At 45.2% G+C, this 19,083-nt stretch overlaps 1 protein-coding gene across 1 annotated transcript in view; it reads right to left on the bottom strand.

The window, feature by feature from the left end:
- Positions 1-19,083, bottom strand: part of LOC119437662 (uncharacterized) — a 152,170-nt gene that overhangs the window by 94,278 nt on the left and 38,809 nt on the right. The window contains exons 8-13 of the mRNA XM_037704657.2: positions 18,369-18,620; positions 16,352-16,407; positions 12,783-12,904; positions 11,182-11,244; positions 5,547-5,647; positions 4,232-4,303 (exon numbers count right to left, since the gene is read on the bottom strand). Coding sequence (XP_037560585.1) covers positions 4,232-4,303; positions 5,547-5,647; positions 11,182-11,244; positions 12,783-12,904; positions 16,352-16,407; positions 18,369-18,620 — 666 coding nt within the window. The remainder of the gene's footprint in view (positions 1-4,231; positions 4,304-5,546; positions 5,648-11,181; positions 11,245-12,782; positions 12,905-16,351; positions 16,408-18,368; positions 18,621-19,083) is intronic.

Raw genomic sequence — 19,083 nt, 5'->3', positions numbered from 1 at the left:
TTCTCACTTGCACGCGGAACAGCACGTTCACGCGCAATAAACCTGATGCGCCATCTCTTGAGGGATAAGTAAACTTTGTTTGTTGAAGTTTACTTTTCTTTGCACTAGGGTGCAGCACAATGTTCAGCACGGCTTCTGGATACCAGAGCGTTCTCACTTGCGCGCGAACAGCACGTTCGCGCGGTTCGCTGAGAAGCATGACCACTATTTCATTGCGTGCATTTTACGGTGGCGCATTTAGAGGTTTCCATTGTCAATAGCTTTATTTTGAGGTGCACACAGCTGCAGAATCATGCTGAGAAAGAACAGCGACACCTGCAGTACCGCCGCACCCTCTTCCAACAGCTGGTGGGTGACGTGAGGGCTAGAGCCAAAACTCAGGGCCCGTCTGCGCAGAAGGAGTGCGAGGAAAGGCTAGATGGGAGGAGCCATTTCATCTACAAGCTCCCAGGCCGAAATAGCAAAGACTGTGCTGTTTGTAGCGATCGAAAAACAAACGGAGGCAGGAGGGAAACTGTGTTTTTCTGCAAAACATGCCGTAACAACCCTGGCCTGCACGCAGAAAAATGCTTCGAGCGGTATCACACACTGCTCAAATATCGGTAGAGTAGTTGCCTGCAAAATGCAAAAGAAAAAATAAATATCCTATGAGTTTTTTGTCCACAGTTTGTGGTTTTCATCGCGGCGCTATAAACTGGCAAAATAGTTTCGGACCGGGACAGCCGGAAAGTGGGTAAAAGTTTCGGACCGCAAAGGGTTAAGCCACTGCTACAAATGCAGGTGAGCCTGACAACTGAACAGCACGTTGGAGTGTCATAATTGCTTGCATTGAAATTTATGCCAATAGTACATTACGATTACCGTATTTACTTGATTGTAACGAGAGTTTTTTCCCAGATTTTTGCTACCTGAAGTCGATCCTCATGTTACAATCGAATACTGAAATTCAAGTTGTCTAAAAAGTGCAATGATGCACCCAATTCTAATCAACGAGTGAAATGTGCGAGTAAAAGGGCGCACCGCGTGCTTTCACAGAGAGCGAACGCACGGCGGAGAGCAAACGCGAAGTCTTCCGTCGTGCGAAAGGTCGTGGGGGGATGGGAGGGAGGGAGCGGAGGCAACATTTAGCTACGGCACCAAATGCGTATCTCGCGAACGGGCACAAGGGGAACTGGCGACTCTATTTCCCGAGTGAAAGAAGGAAAGCCGGAAGGCAGCGCAGCTTCCACTCTGCCACCATGCTGCGTACTTTGGGCGGCTGCAGGATGTCGCGCGCACCGTATCTTGAAAGCAATCTCCACACGGCTCTTACCATAGTACGCGCTGTGCTTTCGCCGCTCAGTTTCCGTTGAAGCGATAGACCGCACAAACCTTTGCTCGCTACAGCGGCCGCGCTTCTTCGCGCCAGCGTTTTGACAGTGCTTGTTTGAGTGTGATCTATTCACGTTTGCTTGTGCGCGCTGACACCATGCTTGTTAATTCAGTTAGTAAGAGAATGTGTCCAAGTTTATACATCTCATAAAACTACTGTGCTTACTCCGTATAGCTCTGTACTAGTTTGCTATCGCAATTGATGCCTCGCCTTTCAGGCGAAACTACGACTTTTTCATGCATCCGGTGGTCTCGCGTTACTTTAGCGGTTTTATTTTTTTTTATTTTTTTGCTGGACGCAACAAAAAGTCACCCCTCGCGTTACTTTCGCGGTTCTATTTTTTCTTAGCAGACGTAATGAAAAGTCACCCCTCGCGTAACAATCGTGGTCGCGTTACAATCGAGTAAATACGGTAGTTTTCACCTTGATTTCATAGGACCTGGAATGCATTGAAGTGTGAATCATGACACAAGTGCAGAAAATGTTCAAACAGTGCCGGTGCCACACACTGCACGTGTTTTTTTTAAAATAATGCTAAGGTGGATGCTTTACATCTGCCTGAACTAAGTGCTCAGTAAGCTCGGTGCTTACGGTCACTTTTCTGTTGCAATGCAAGTTTTCAGTTCATTATTTTAGTGTATACTTTTTTTAGAACATTTCCACAGCACTGAGCCATTAATGTTACTATAGCGTGGACAATCAAACCTGACACACAATAGAAAACATATCGTATTTACCCAGTTCTAACATGCCCCTGAATCAAATGTCCACTCAATATTTGTGGGTGGCGTTAGATTCAGGCTAACAAAATAAACGTGCACCTGATTGTAACATGCCCAATTTAGAAAAGAAAAATATAGCATGCCCCCCCCCCCCCCCCCCGTCCACATTCAGAAATAATGAGCCAAGTAGAATTTACCATTCGAAAAGGGAAATTTTATTTTTAAGAATGAGCTTTCAAACTGAAAGCAGTGCGTTGTCGTCATTTGGGCTTCATTGGCCATAGATACCAAGCGCAGGGGCGGTGTTCTCGAGCTATTTCTTTTAAAGATACCACTGTCACTTTCACAAGATGCGACTCTGCATCAGATTTGTCGAAGAAAGCGGCCGACAACATTTCTGGCACGGTGCACAGATAGCGAGCTTGGCACAGCACCAGTACTGCTGGCAGCCATATACAATGATGCATCCGATGCCAAGTCGTGTGACATCTCGCAAATGTGATATAGTATGTCCGAAAGTGACTGACTGAGAAGACTGCTCCAGATAGTAGTCAGGCACGAAATGAACCTACAGCAACCTTCACGAAAACATGCTCTGTTGCTATCTTGTGATGGCGATGACGCTGCATCTGACAGCTCCGATGGCAGGCTGTTGCCAACGCCACGAACGTGGTTTCGGTTTTGTATTCGATTGTGACGCGCAGGGAATTTTCTGACCTATTTTCTAAAAATGAATGCACTTATATTCAGGTAAATACCGTACCGTTCCATAGTGCCCACAATTAATTTTAAAGTGCCGGGGAAAACTTTACCTGTGAAGAAATATCATCAAAGGGTTTAGAAAGCTTGCATATATCCTTTGGAAATGACTGTGATGTTGGCAAATACGACAAGTGCTGCTAGACATTGTGCATGCCAGACGCATCACGTTGCCAGCAGGTACAGAGATTACCTGCATCACAAGTAGCACCATGCCACAGTCGAGGGTTATGGCACAGTGCATCATGAACTGGTGCAGTAGGTGCAGCAAACCACACACAAGCAGAACAGACCCATCGCGGCAAAACTGAACCATTATGACAATCTACTTCAAGCATTCATACAAACTACACGCCAAATGCCACCTCGTGACCAACATTTCACTCAAATATAAGCTGGTCACCAAAATTAAGAACAAACAAGTAGTGACCTCGATAGATTTCTTCCTAAAACTGCACAACTAAATTCCTAAAATTTTCCTATCATTCCATGAAAACAGCATGATGCGTTTCAATATGTAATGATGTCAGAGAGCAACAACTGCAGCCTATTTATACTACAGTAAAAGCTCGTTAATTCGAATTTCGCGGGGACGCCCAATGAGTTCGAATTAAACCGAATTCGAACTAACGAAATTCATTGAAAAAACAGCAGGAATTGAGACCGGGTTGTTGGAAAACCACTCAAAATATTTATTTGCGAAAATAATCTGTGATCACTGTCTGTTTCTCTTCTTTGAATGCGATTGCCATAGCCTTGTTTTCCAACGCGCGAACGTGGCAGAAAGCATCCTCTTCGCCTTCCTCGAAGCTGAAGAATAGACGCGCGACACGCATAGCCTCCATTAGCTCCAAAGCTGAGGGCCGCGTGGGTGCCTCATCCTCTTCATCATCCGCACCTACATCGACGACGGGTGCTTCTCCTGCGCGATGATATCATCGTCGGTGATTGTGCCACAGACCGCTGCACAGCGATCTGCATCGACGTAGTCGTCGAAGGTCACGTCCTTCAGCGCATCCCGCAATCCGGCAGAATTGACCACGGGCTCGCAAGCTCCGGAAATCGCAAGCTCCGGAAGCGCAATGACGCTAGTGATGCCACGTATCCGGGCGCTGCGCTCGCGCCATCTATTGTTGAGCCTTAAAAGCTTGCAGCAGCAATATAAAATACCACCACGCAGCGGCGCGCAGTTCGAATTATCGATAGAGGAGCCGATGCGCGCGTGAACTAACGAGTTGGTTAACCCATAGACTCCTATATATTGTGGCCGGACCATGACCATCAGTTCGAATTAACCCGAAAGTTCGAATTAATGAGGTGCGAATTAACGAGCTTTCACTGTAGTCTTAACTACCATACAGCTACGTTTTGCACTCACTCATGAGCTCCGTCCTCCTCGGTGCTGAGCGCTCAATGGCCAAGCAGAGGGCCATCCTGCCCACTGGGCTGCCTGCACAGGATGTATTGCAAACAGATTTCCCACAAGTACCTATTGAATTCTTGTACCTGATCACTGGCAGCGGCATTTCCAGCAAACATTGCTGACTGTCTGTCTTATACTGGTGTCACATTGGCACTTTCTATCGCGATCAAGCCCGATTGGGATTGAGCTTCACAATATTGTCTTTTTGTGCTAACTGTGAAAGAGAGCCAATTTAGATCGAGAAATTCTATTCCAGTGGGGCTTGATTGTGATTGAAAGTGCTCCATGTGACCAAGGTACTAAAGGAGCCCTGAACAAGACTGGGAAACTTGGGACACCACCTGCACACACTTTCTCTCTGGCAACAGCGCCAAACAACTCAGCCCCCCCTTTGATGTCTGCTGCAGAGCACTTCTGCTTGTCCAAAAAACTTTGTGGGAGCTGGCAAAAGTGACTGAAACAGTTGGGAGTGTTGCCTCAACACGGACCAAAAATAAAGGCAACAGCAAGCTGCAATGTACATCCCTGACCCACACTCCCGTCCCTTGAAAAGGCCTGCGAAGGCAGTGCTTGCAGGGGAAGGTGTGAGAGGGGCGTGCACATGCTGAGAAATGTGATACACAAAGTAAAAGAGAAACACCTGCCAACTGCATATGGTGCAAGCTTGTTTGGGACCCCTTTAAGTGCAAAGTATAGTGCCATTAAAGGGGATCTTGAATCAACTAGCTTTGGAACCAATACCGCCGAACAAAGCTTGATCTGTGACATCTGTGTGCTGTGCCGTGATGATGAACAAAGTTCTTTTTTTTTGGCAGCTGTCCTGCTTGTCACTGGTATGATGCTGTGGGAATTCTATTAAACTCTTTTCTTTCGCTACATCCGGCTTGTGAAGTGCTCGCAAGTGTTTGGCAGAAGTGCCAAATAAAGCATGCAGTGACCTGCGATGCAAGCCAAGAGCCACAGACAAGGATGAAAAAGAACTGTTGTGGCACAAGCACTAGACAATGTCCAACATGGCGAACAATGCAGGCAATGGTATCAGTGAATGAACATAACAGATGCGCAATCAAGTAAATTTTATTCAGGGTCTCACAGTATATAAGGCACATGTACTGCCTGCACTTTCAGATGAATCTCTTTCATGGCTCGAAAGGCCAATGTTACAAAAAACAAATGCCTGCCATAATCAATATCGTTTTTGTGCTTTAGCTCTTCTTCCAATCTCAAAACTAGGTTAAAAAAGAAAAAGAAAAGCAAGGAAGCTACGCACCACTTATTCCAGGGTTTTGTGAAAGCTTCGACAGCAGGGAAGAGATGACAGGCTTCAGCGAAGGCTTAGAAAATGCTGTGCCCGTTAACGATATCCAGTGCCTGCACAACAAGAAGACATTCAATTCTGTGGATGCCAAGCAAACCAAGATGCAAAGATTTTTCAGCTGTGCCTCAAGAAAGAAAGCACAGAAAATTGCAACCAAATCAAAAAACACAAGCTCACATGGCTTCGTATGGTGGTTACTGGCAAAACAATTGAGCTCCTCGGTTCCCACGATTATTCTCGCTCAATGCACAGTGAACATCTCTGGCAGCGTTTATGCCTTCAAGAGAGCATACGAGGGTGTCTATTGGCCAGGTGCCTGCTTCTAAGTTCACATACTAGATGACACCTCTGGTTGAAAGAATGTTCCAAATCCATTGCTATGGTTCTGAGCAGTGCTGGCCAACCAATCCCAGGGCTAGGTTTATTATACGTACACAATTACTCAAATAGGACAAGGGGGATAGGGCAGCTGCCACCATAGCTTAGTTGGCAAAACATTGCACGCACCATGTCGCCGTTATGGGATTGGCTCCCACCAATGGCACATTATATTTCCATCTTCTTTCACTCCCGATTTCATTATTATTTCTACATTTCAATCAAACGATGCAGTTAATTTACCTTAAGCTTTACTTGGCTTCATTGTCTATTGGCTTCATATTGCTGTTACAAGAAACCGAGGTCCTCAGCTCCCCTAATTCTTCTTGCTGTCAGTTGATCTTTATCCTCTCTACCCTAGGATGTGTTTTCTCCACTGTTATTCATCAACTGAGTGACTGGACTCTTGCTTCCTTGATTACCCCGCCCAATCAAACTGTGACCAACTGTTTGGAAAAAATTTCACACATTTTCACACAACAAAGATGTAGAATCTTGTTCAAAATTTTACCTATAGAATTAATACCATAGCGTATGGAGCACTACTATGTCATGCCCTCATATATATGCAATCAGACCACTTTCACTACTTTCACTAGACCACTTTCACTGAAAGGTTCACTCACAATAAGTGAAGTTTTCACTTAATCTCCTGTGCCCTAACTTGACACTGTACCATCATTCAATTGACAATGCGGTTAAATATAGTGCAATGACACTGATAGTGGATCACCCTATCAGCAACAGGAAACAACAAAAAATTGAATAAAATAATAAAAGTGCATGCCGCAAAAATATTACGTATAAGCTCATCACGATAATGTCGCTATAATCATCTAGACGGGCAATGTTTGTGTGTAAGTCCACATGTGCTACTTTCAGGTACCGCCTTTTCCAATTCACAGTCTGCATCTAGTGTGTACTAGTCCTGTAGGTGCAAACTTCAGCCGAAGATGATTTTTTTTTTCTGATGCTACAGTTTATTTTCTGTCTTTAGAGAACACCGAAACCTCCTTAAAGTTTTTTATTAGTTTTCTTTTACTGCAAAAACTTTTTTTCTGTTTGTTTTACTACATTGTACAATCAATGGCACGATGTGGGGGCCCAGTAAATAACAGTCGTTTCAACCGTGTAGTACACAGAGTCACAGTAGGTCTGTTTGGCTGTAAGAAACAATGCAGAAAATTTAAACTGCTGTGCCAATTTTGAACATTTATAAATGTGCGAACTGTGGAATGCAGGTTCATTCAATTTGCCTGCACTACCTGAACTAACTGATGAAAAGCTGCACCTCGATCACTATTTATTTCAACAGAGCAACACCTGCGTGTCGCATTCGTTCCACCTGGTGCAGGCACTGTGCCAAAACAACGTTCCCCACACTTGCAGAAGAGTTAGTGCAGGGCTCGTGCAACAGATGCTGGGCTAGTCCACAATGAGCATGGAACTGGCAATGAACCGCAATCAACTAGTTCATGAAACAGAGAGTGATAGCATGGACCTTAAGAACTTGAAAACACACCAGTAAAGCTATAATGCAACAGTGCAAACAGACCACACACGAAGACGAAGAAGGCAACGGGACAAGCGGTGGTCATTTGTCCCGTTGCCTTCTTCGTCTTTGTGTGTCGTCCATTCTAACGGTTGCATTATGAAGTTTCACCAACTCGCCCAACTTTCCATCTTATTACAATAAAGGTAGTAAAATTGGCAGCACCAATCTTGTACCAGTGTACCATGCCAACCAGTCACAGTGGAAATCATCATTATCACCACCACCCACCGGGGTGGCTCAGTCAGCTAAGGCGTTGCGCTGCTGAGCACGAAGTCACGGGATCGAATCCCTGCCGCGGCGGCCACATTTCGATGGAGGCGAAATGCAAAAACGCCCGTGTGCGTGCGTTGTAGTGCACGTTGAAGAACCCCAGGTGGTCAAAATTATTCCAGAGCCCTCCACTACGGCGTGCCTCATAATCAGAACTGGTGTTGGCACGTAAAACCCCAGAAAGAAGATCATTGTCATCACCAGCCTACATTTATGTCCACTGCAGGATGAAGGCCTCTCCCAGCGACCTCCACTTACCCCCGTCTTGCACCAGCTGATTCCAAGATATGCCCACAAATTTCCTAATTTTAAACCACCATCTAATTCTCTGCCGTCCTCAACTGCACTTCCCTTCTCTTGGCACCCATTCTGTAACTGTAATATAGACCACCAGTTATGTGCTCTACACATTACATGGTCGGCCCAGCTCAATTTTCTTCCTCTTAATGTTAAGTAGAATACAGTCGAACCTACTTATAACGATACCGGTTTTAGCAATATACCGGTTATAACAATAAGAAGCTGCTGCACCATCAACTCTTGTATGTTTTTTATGGTGAAATAACCTGCTTACTACAATGCCTCCATGCCGCATTATCGGTTATAACCATGAAGTCTGGCTACTGGGTGTCCGTGCCGAATGGAATGAAATGCGAAATCCTTGAAAAGAAAAAAGAAAAAAAATTCGAGCAGCTGAACGTCCACATGTGCTATTTTCCAGCCTTCTCCACATCAACAGGCTCGCGTGCCTCTCTCTCATCATCCCTCCCACCCCTCCAAACACGTATGGGCTACGCCCAAAGCTCTACGCCACGCCACACTCCGAAACACGAATGGACTGCACCAACTGCTCTGATAGTCCTGGGCACCGCTCCCAGATTGCCTGCTGAGACACTGCCAGTTGCTAGCCGCTCATTATGCGCAGTTCTGCCGACGGATGCAGTCGCTCGTGCTCGTCTTTGTTGGTTGCGTCACAGTCGTTCCTGGCCACATGATTTCTCAGCCTCTTTTGACCATTGCAATGGTTTGACTCGCCACCAAAACGGAAGATGGCTGATCTGCCTGCTGACCATTGGCAATGCACGACGTTGCCGGTGAAAAGAAAGCACACTGCTCTAGATTTGGGAATGAAATGCTTCCAATCGATGAGGTGATCGTCACAAACATGCTTGCATCGGTAGCGACGGCAGCAGCGATGACGCGATCCTTGCAGGAGGCCATGCAGATATGATTCAGTCCCTCTGGGGCTTTGTTTTCACGAGGGACCTTTGCGAGAGAAGGATGTTGGCAAGCTTCGCGTAAAGCAAGAAAAGCTGACGGACATGGGGTTTTCTCGTGCAAGCCAGTGAGAAGTACATGGCGAGATGTTTGTGGCGATCTCTCCCCAGTGTTTCTTCTGGATTCCTCAAGCTGAGAGGCTGCCGCGGCAACATTCTCGCATTTTTTTAAGAGGGCCCTTTTGAGGCCATCAATGCAATGCTTCGGCGCAGCTTGCAAGTCACTTGCCGCCGTGACCCCGCTTTGCAGTTGTTATAGCAGTGCCATTCTTGAATGCACACAGCCGCTGCTTGTTACACACGATCGGAGAGCGCAGGAAGCAGAGTTAAACAGCTAAACGAGTAAATACAATCAGCAGCCGGATGGAGGAAGGTGGTAGGGAGGTGCCGTGGCCTCCCCACCATAATAGTTTTCTCACAACAGCTCTGTGATCCCCTTATTTTGATTTTTTCATGCAACATAGTTATAACAATGAAATTTTTGTGGTACTCGAATACTGTTACAAGTGGGTTCGGCTGTACTATCGTCTACCCTGTTTGCTCTCTAATCCATACCGTCATCTTCCTGTCTCTTAATGTTACGCCAGGCATTTTTCGTTCCATCGCTTGTTTGAGTGGTCCTTAACTTCTTAGCAAGCTTCTTTGTGAACCTCCAAATTTCTGCACCATATGTTAGCATTTGTAGAATGCAATTGTACACTTTTCGTTTCAAGGAGAGCGGTAAGTTTTCAAGGAGAGCGGTAAGCTGCTGGTCATGATTTGGTAATGCCTGCAGTACATGCTACAGCCCATTTTTACTCAGTGCAAGTATAAATGAGCATTGCAGAAGTTTGGGTGGCTTGGTGGTTGTGATTCATGTAGTATTTCAGTGTCACAAGATATGGGGAAGACAAACAATCATGGTGCACTAAATTTCAAATCTAGTTGTGAAGTGCAGAGATTGTGCATGCGACCTTGACTGCTGCCAGTTCAGGAGGTGTTTTGCAAATTTAATTCAGAGTTTTTCGGCTTTATGTCCACATGCAAGCTTCCAACGTTCCTACCAGTACGCGCACATAGAAACGTGGTAGGCATTTGCGATGGTTGCTGCGGCTGATCACCCGAGAAACCAAACTCTGCTTCACATGCTCTGCTGTCAGTTGGGCTTGCGAGTGGGATCGCATGCCCAATCTCTACGTAATCGTCTACAGCTACGAACATAAGGGTGAGCGTCCCGCGACAGCATGCTGCCCGACACCCCCTCCGCTAGGCCGAACCAGCGCATCTCTTTGGGAGTCGGTGACCAAAGTTGTGGTTTGGTGCCAAGTTAAGGAAACACGTCACAATGGCTGTACAGCACTTGGAAAGCGGAGGAACCACCTTGATAAGTGAGGGCGTGGGTGGCACAGGCAACACTCGAATAGCGGCAACTTGGTCCGCAGCCACTTTTGACATCCGAACATGCATCCTAACAGCCTTGAATGGGCCTAGTGATGGCAGTGGCTTTGATAATATAGAACTTGAAAACATGAACTGAAAACTATGGATAACACAAGTTGAAAAAAATCCATTAGGTTAGCTTTTTTTTAATTGATTTGGTTTACTTCACCCCAACAGTACTTAATAAAATGCACTTTAGTGGTGAGGATAACGAGGTAAAATCTGCCTTCTAGCAGTTTGACCCTGTCACTCCCAAACAAAGGCAGCAACAAGACTGACGGTGCAGGGTAATTTCCACATTAGATAACACAGTATACATAACAAATACTACTAAACATTACTTAAGCAATATTACTTATGTATTACGCTAGGTTAGGTTAGGCTGCCATTAGAATGCCATGAGGTACCAGGTAGAAACTTTGGGTAACAGCGCAAACAGACGACCACAAGAAGTGAGACACGGACACACAGGCGCTGTTCAGCGCCTGTGTGTCCGTGTCTCCCTTCTTGTGGTGGTCTGTTTGCGCTGTTACCCAAAGTTTCAAGATGTACCAACTCGCCCAAAAAGAAGTATTGATGAGGTACCAGGTACCTGCCAGATATTACTTATTACCACTTACTGGGCACAAAACCAATGTATGAACATGGCATAAGCACTGAAAAGCAGCGTGTGGCATCAAGAACCCACCTGAGGATACACTGCAGGGCTGTCTCTTCAGTCCAGGGTGGCTTGATGTCAATGACCCGAAGCCTTTGCACAGTGAAGCACAGCAGCATTGGCAAGAAAGAGAGAGGGGATGGGTTACACATTTGCATCTCAAGCAAACACAAAATTTGACTTCACAGAGCACCACAAAAAATGGCAAAGCAGGTCTGCATTAGTTCATCTTCACTTATAGAAAGAAAAAAACAAAGAAACTACCAACTTTGTCTGCAGCAAGTAAATTGTATATAGTGTGCAAAAAAAAAAACAGTTATAATGTCTCTCTTCCGACTTGCAGCTGCACTTCCTACTTTACAATAACCATCTTTATAAGGTTGCAAAGACCTGCCATGGTAGCTACGGCATTGTGCTGCCGAGCTCGAGGTCACGAGTTTGATCCCTGCCGCAGAAACTGAATTTCAATGGGAATGAAATGCAAAAACGTTCGTGTACTTATAAAAACAAAAAAGTTGCAAAGGACCTCAACGCAAAGGCAGATGAAACACACAAGGACATGTAGGCCATGCAGCGTCACGTTCAACCAAGAACATGCTATTACATTCATTAAACTTAGTGGTAGCACATATGATTGTATACAGCAGCCAGAGTTGCATTAGAGGGGCCCTAAAACACTTCATGAACATGGTAAATAACCATTCCTAATTGCTAGAGATTACTCTCAGACCCCTTAGCCGAACATCATGCAGAATGCAGAGCATAGTTTTTCTCAAAAGACTGCCTGCCTTTTGCTCCAACTACTATATACGATTACTGTAAACTGTATCAGTGTTATGGACAGACGTACTGTCATGAGGCACATATCTAAAGCATGATGTGATACATATGAAAACTGCATGAGCACATGGGCATGTCTATATGAAATAAACAGAAACCATATCAGTCATACATAAACGGTGCACAGTGAGTTGATGACGCATGTGGTCATACTTGCGGAACGTACTAGGCTAAAGAAGAATAGCTGGCATCAAAAGTTTACAAACCGTGGGATCTGAAAAAAAAAGCTCAATATTTCCGAGCTGGTATTCGAATTTTTGGCCTGTAGAAGCACATGCAAATCACGTAGTGCTGTATGATTTTGCCGGCTACGGTTGCAAGCTGCTCGGATATTGAACATTTTCTCGGATCTGGTGGTACATAAATTTTTGGCATAGAGTGTACCTCAAAAGACGAGCCTAGCTGCAACTGGTTTTAGTTTCACTGTTTCCTTGCACCATAAGCATGTTTAGTAGAGTAGCAAGGCTAACCTACAGGCCTATCTCCTGTATCCCTCCCTCCATAAATTAAATTATGGGTTTTTACGTGCCAAAACCACAATCTGATTATGAGGCACGCCGTAGTGGGGGCCTCCGGAAATTTGGACCACCTGGGGTTCTTTAACGTGCACATAAATCTAAGTACACGGGTGTTTTTGTATTTCACCCCCATCGAAATGCGGCTGCCGTGGCCAGGATTCGATCCTGCGACCTCGTGCTCAGCAGCCCAACGCCATAGCCACTGAGCAACCACGGCAGGCATCCCTCCCTCCTGCCCAGCTCCATGCGCACAAGGTTACAACACTTTCTCACCAAAGGACCCCGAATGCACTTTCCAGTTCGCTCTTGAGGGCCACATCCAAGCTTTTCTGCAGGATTTCGCGAACCTCCTTCAAGATGACATCTCCAGCAGGCACTTCTGGTGACACATCGCACTGGTAGCACAACAATGACAAAAAAAAAAATAAGGATGCTACAAGAGCAAGGGACAACTACTCACCACAAAATAAGAAATTTTTACTAAAAGCAAAAAAAAAAAACACACCACAAACAGAATTGAACATTTTATAAAAGTATGCTACGCACACAATTTCATTCATGCTTTCTCAATAAAAGCTTCGGTATGAAAACTACAAAGCTATGTGATGTCAGTTTACAAATTCATCCTTCAATAGCTACATACCCAGAGCCATTGGACACTTTTTCCTCAAAAAGGCCTGCAAGATTTTTGAGCCTTCACAATCATTATCAGCACCATCATTGTAGTTGCCATAACTTTTTGCAGGGTGTTGTATTATAAGTGCAGCACAGCAAACTGTAGTGGCCTCTGGAAAAACACGCCAGTGCAGCTAATGCCACACTACACAATGCACAACCGAAGGTCCATATGCACTGAAGGACAGGATTTTCACCTTGGCCTTCTCCACAACCCATATGGTTGTGGATAGCATCACTACAACTGCTTGCTAACACGGTCTTCTCTTTCTCCCCTGCTTCACTAACAATCTGTTGATTATTGTGCACAAATGCTATGCGATGTCGAAGATTAAATAAAGTTTCATGACGGGAATATTTTCTTTATCTACTGTCTTCATTTTCAGGAAACTTAAAAAATATCCATGTACATCACAAAATAAAGTACATCAAAGCTTCAGCACTTATGTTCATTTGTATTATTAGCGTACATACTTTTAGAGCGTAGCTCTTAAGCGCCCGTTCCTGCGGTGAGCGTCATCAGCGTTGGCGGCATAACTGAGCAAACGAGCACAGCGAAAGATGAAAGCGATGAAAGATGAAGCGGTGGAAATGCTTTGTCTGCCGCTGCTGCTAAACCAGCTGCCTGAGCAGAGGCTCAGCGCCGCCGCCGACAGCACCCTGTCATTCAGAATCAAATAATTTGCCATAATATATCGCGAATTCAAAACATCTAAACAGCTGCGTTGGATATTCACATTAGGGAGTATTGTAATCGGTGAAATTTTTTTTGCAGTGTTTATCAGTTGCCATTATCAACATTGCTTGAGTGACAATTTGTAAGAACCGGGCCTATCTCTGCACAATCGCTCTGGATTGAATGTGACAGGGATGGCCACACACAAATAAAGGTGCTTGTGATCATGCCACGCTGTTCTCCCAAGTAGGTGCCAGGTGTGGCTAAGTGACCCAGACTGATTACAGGATCTTAATAAAGTACATCACAGCTATTTCTTCTCTTTTTTTTCACATACTAGTTTGGACAGCAGTGCAACTCGGTTCTGCATTCTTTCCCATTTTCACACAGCCAGTCGGTACTATTTTGCAGGCTAATCCGCAATGTTGAAGAAAGGTGTCATTATCTGTGCAGCTGCTCACCAAAATGATGCTTGCTCTCGAAATCTGCCACCGAGATAACTGAAAAGGCTGAATTCTAGGAACACTCAAATTAACCCCATGTGCCCCATAATATTACGAGTGTTAACAGCAAACTGACACAACCATGTGTCTTGACCGTCCTGCCAATCCCCCAAAGGGGTCTCACTTCGACCGTGTCTCAAATTCAAGACTGTAGCAGACATTCTCCGTCTCTCTGCCAGAATACGCAAGCATTTCAAGCCGGGGTGAACACCCTTGAAGTATGGCGACTGTTTCAGAATGGCCGAAATGACTTGACCCATAATTTCAATGAGCCACACGGCAGCTCTTTGCAAAGGAGTCATTAGACATGTTCTACAGACTAATATGGATGATGGTTTAACCCATTCATTATCGTGGGAGTCAAATTATAGCCGTTAATCCTTCGATGTGACAACAAATGTTCAGGTTAAAGTGTTAACTTCAGGATTGTGTTTACGTGGGCTGGTCAGTACATGACTTACTGAGAAAAAAACTGTGTGAAGATGAGATACAAGAGCGAAGGAACCACATACTGAAGAGCTTCATTCTGGGTTTCATCACTCTGTGTCTCATCTGACAGGGCATTTTTTCTGGCAAGTGTTGCCTCAGAAAAAGGAAATAAAATCTGGCGAGACTCTTATCGCATCTTCATGCAAATGGCACAAAGAAGCTCTAGCCAAGCAGGAAATGTTGCGACACACCAGTGGCCTGCTATGCACCAAGCGAAAATGTGTGCACCACGTGCAGGGAAGGAGAGCGGCATGGATGGCCTCGGCACCAAATGAGATTTAAAAAAATAAAAACGACCACACAGTACCGCCCTGTTGTTCCAAATGAACAAATAATTAAAATTTACACTTTCTGCAATTAAAACATGGCTACGAAAAGCACAGACGGCAGCGACTGTAACCCTATGTCTGCCCACGAAAGGGGAGTCTCTTGCAGTTCAGGAAAGTAACAGCCAAGTTAAATTGCCAGGCATGCGTGTATGAATGTGTGGATTATCCACTGCATTGGTTGAAGCAGAGATGGCTGCAAGCCTTCTGTTTTGAGGAAAATTTCCGCTCTCTTTTCGGGTGGCCATCCATACAAGAATATGGAGAATCATCAGAAGAAGTGTGCATCCACATTGCAGAGTTGACAAACCAGCATGCAAAGTTTTGAAAAAGTTGTTCTGTGCACTAATTAGTGCCAGCCGGTCCACAGAGGAGGCCAAGTTTGAAGCAGAGAAAGCAGTCGTAGAGCTGCTGCACTTGTGCACAGAAATTCATTCATGCATGCCATGCACAAACACTGGGAATGAGTGAAAGCCACTGGATCACGTGCATTCTGAAAGAACCCTAGTGAGATCACCATGGAAACCTCAAGACATCCAATTTCCAAGTGGCCAATTTATGCCCCCAAATTAGCTCAAGAGATGCCCAGAAAGTGACACAAAAGCAACATCTGTGTCTGTTAATGACCCAGAGTGATACAATTCCCCGGAGCATCACACGGCGAAACCCAAAGATAACTTGGTGCCCTTCAAGCATGCCCGCTGATAGCCAATAGCAAGGATCTCTCTGTAGCCTGAGAAAGGAGTAAAAGCGCATCATCGATGGGGTAGGGACATTAAAAAAAATGACGCTGCAGTGAACGTGTCGACTTTAATTCCAGCATTACAGCTTGCCCAACTATTTGATGAAGGTGTGTTTGTTGAAGGCCCATGCGTGAGTAGGCAGCAGGTGTAGGGGGAAGGGGGCAAGCACACCAGTGTTCCTAAAAACCAAAATGGCGTTGGTTCATTCTTCGAGGATTGTAGCAGCAGAAAATTGTGGAACACAGACACAGACAGGAACGAGCAGCCACGTCCATGTCTGTTTGTCCCTTTCGACATGTGTTCCACAATCTTCTGCAGCTACATTCCTCAAAAAAATTCCTAGAGACCGTTCGAAAGCTGCTAGTGCTCCTTTGAAGTCAGGAGGGAATGGACTCCCCCTCTACAGTTTTAACCAGCAAATGTCACGTACAGCAGAAGTGTTCCATGAGGTTGATGCCTCAACAGCAGTATACTTCTGTAAAACATCTGCAAAACAAATAAAAAAAGCAAGAAGGTCACCAATTAGTTATAAATGCAGCGCACCATAGCCTAGGGAAGTACTGACACTTGACAAAGATGAAGGTTGGAAAGCACATCCAGTCAAACCCCTGATATAACAAACATTGATATAACAATTTATTGAAAATAATGTAAATCTACAATTACCGCCGATCAGAACAGGTAACGAATATATGCTTATAACGAAGGCATTTTGTGTTGGATGCGAGTTCATTACATCGAGGTCAGACTTGTATTTTAATTTGACACTAAAGTTGGTCTACAAATGCCTGACCTGGCATCAACGACATTATCATGACGTCATGACACAGAGCAAAATTTGCTGGCATTGTGTTTCAATGAGGCAAGGTATGAAGGTGCTCACAAAAAAATAAACAAGAGTGCTGCGCACGTTTCTTCTGTTTACTGCAAGAAAATTGACAAGTTGAAAATGTCATTTGAGCATTGATTTAATTTCAACAAGACACATCAACTTTTTTTCCTTTCTTTTTTTTCTTTTTTAAGAATGTGATCAAACATAGAACTCCACTCTGATACATGCTATCTCTCAAAGCAGCTTTTTTTTTTAATGCGATAGCAATTATATATGGACACTTCAACCGGATTTCTGCCGTCGCCGTGAGGTTCCGTATGAAGTCCAAGGGCGATAAAAGCGTCGTCGCGCGCCGTATGTGTGAGCGAAAGTGCGCGGGGGACACGCGCTATCACGGAGAGTGAACACACGGCGGAAAGCAAACGCGACCGTCGCGCAAAAGGCCGTGGGGGTATGGGAGGGAAGGAAGCGGGGCGACACTGTGCTCCAGCACCAAAGGCGTATCTTGCAACCGGGCGTAAGGAGAACTTGCCACTCAATCGCCCACGCGAAAGCAAGAGTGGGAAGGCAGCGCGGGATGGAGGAGGGGGGGGGGGGGGGGGGGGGCACAACTTCTACTCTGCCAACAACTGCGTTCGTACTTTGCCCGCGACTGTGGCGGTCCCCCGCACCATCTGTTATCTTCACACGGCTCTGACCTTTGTATGTGCTTGGCATTCACCACTCAGTTTCCGTTGAAGCGATAGACCGCACGAACCTTCGCCCGCTGCGGCGGCTGCGCTTGCTGCCAGTGTTTTGACAGTCGTCGTCTGTGGTCATTCAGTGTCTATTCATGTTTGCTTGTGCACGCTGACACCATGCTTGTTAATTCAGTTAGTAAGCGAATGTGCCCAAGTTTATGCAGCCGATAAAACTACTATCCCTACTCCGAATAGCTCTCTACTAATTTGCTATTGCAATTGATGCTTCGCCTTTCGGGCGAAACTGCGACATTTTTTAATTCCATTTCTGAATTGTTAAATATGGCAACTCTGATTGCAAAGGCAACATTAAAACTAATGAAATGTCTGTTTAGACTGTGTATGCCTTGAACCTATGAATGCCACGACATGCAATCCACACAAGACACGCATACCCAGGAAGGTGAAAACTGACTTGAAGTGATCAACAGTGGTCGAAGAAGGGAAGCCTGGAGCCAACCTTTTGACCAGGATTCCTCCTCTGAAACCCCCTTTCAGCTCCTTCGCCCAGCTCTTTCATATCCACTTATTGCTCCTCACCCAAGGGGGGAGAGTGCACTGCATCTATAAACGCTGCCAAGAGACACACTTGTTGCCCTGACAAAGACAAGTCTCCTTTGTCTAAAGACGTTATCTCCAGCCTGTAGCTTCCCTTGCTCAATTACTGATGATCATTAATATGTAATGAGAAAATTTTCGCCATACAGCTTTCATTTAATTTTCCAGCCTTTAGTGTGAAAAAAAAATATTCTACATTTGAAACCATTTTTCCTTCTCACACAGATCTGATTCAATTTCAAAATTTTCACATTTTGAACATTATTGGTAAAACCGCAGAGACTGCGGCCAAGCAACTGGTGCCAAGTTAACCATACCAGGAGGCAGGGGCAACCTCTGGCTCGACCGGCTGCTGAACAAACGGGGTCTGGGCTCCAAATTCTGCAACAGTACACTGCGCTTCTGCTGCTTGGTGGACGACGTGGGCGGTGGGGTCTGTTCGTGACTCATTTTGATGGTGGGCGGACCAAGTTTCTTCTCCAATTGGTCGGCCGACAGTGTGTCGATGCTGTTGATCATGGCCTTGTTGCGGAGGTTGCGATCATTGGTCATCAGGAGCACCTTGTTGCCTGCAATTTATTCAAAAAAGAGAGAGAGAAAGAAAAAAAGTAGCGAAAGCTTACAACTCATCACTTAACTTTGGGACAGCTAGACAACTTTGCACAAAGCGATTTTCATGGAAACAAGTCCCCACTATCTTGCCTAAAAGCAGCCCAGAAGCACTTCTCGAATGTGGTAAATAAGCATGCAGACGTGTTCAGTCTTTGTTTTGCTGCCTGTACTATTAACGATGCTATTCACCAACCAACTAGCTCAGTTTCGTACTATCAAGTGGTAAATAAACCTGCCCAGTGGTCACTGCACAAGGATGATGTACTAAGTACTTAGTTAAGAAACCCACAACTACTGAACACTGCAACAAAGCTGATTAGTTTTAGTAACTATAAACTCTGCACTTCGAAATTTTTCTTTCCAGGTTTCACAATATAGAAACTAACTGAAACATATCTGCTGCAAAGGTGAATGACCAAA

Source organism: Dermacentor silvarum, chromosome 1 (genome assembly GCF_013339745.2).
Source record: "Dermacentor silvarum isolate Dsil-2018 chromosome 1, BIME_Dsil_1.4, whole genome shotgun sequence".
Lineage (NCBI taxonomy): Eukaryota > Metazoa > Arthropoda > Arachnida > Ixodida > Ixodidae > Dermacentor > Dermacentor silvarum.
This window is presented reverse-complemented; position numbering and strand designations above follow the sequence as displayed.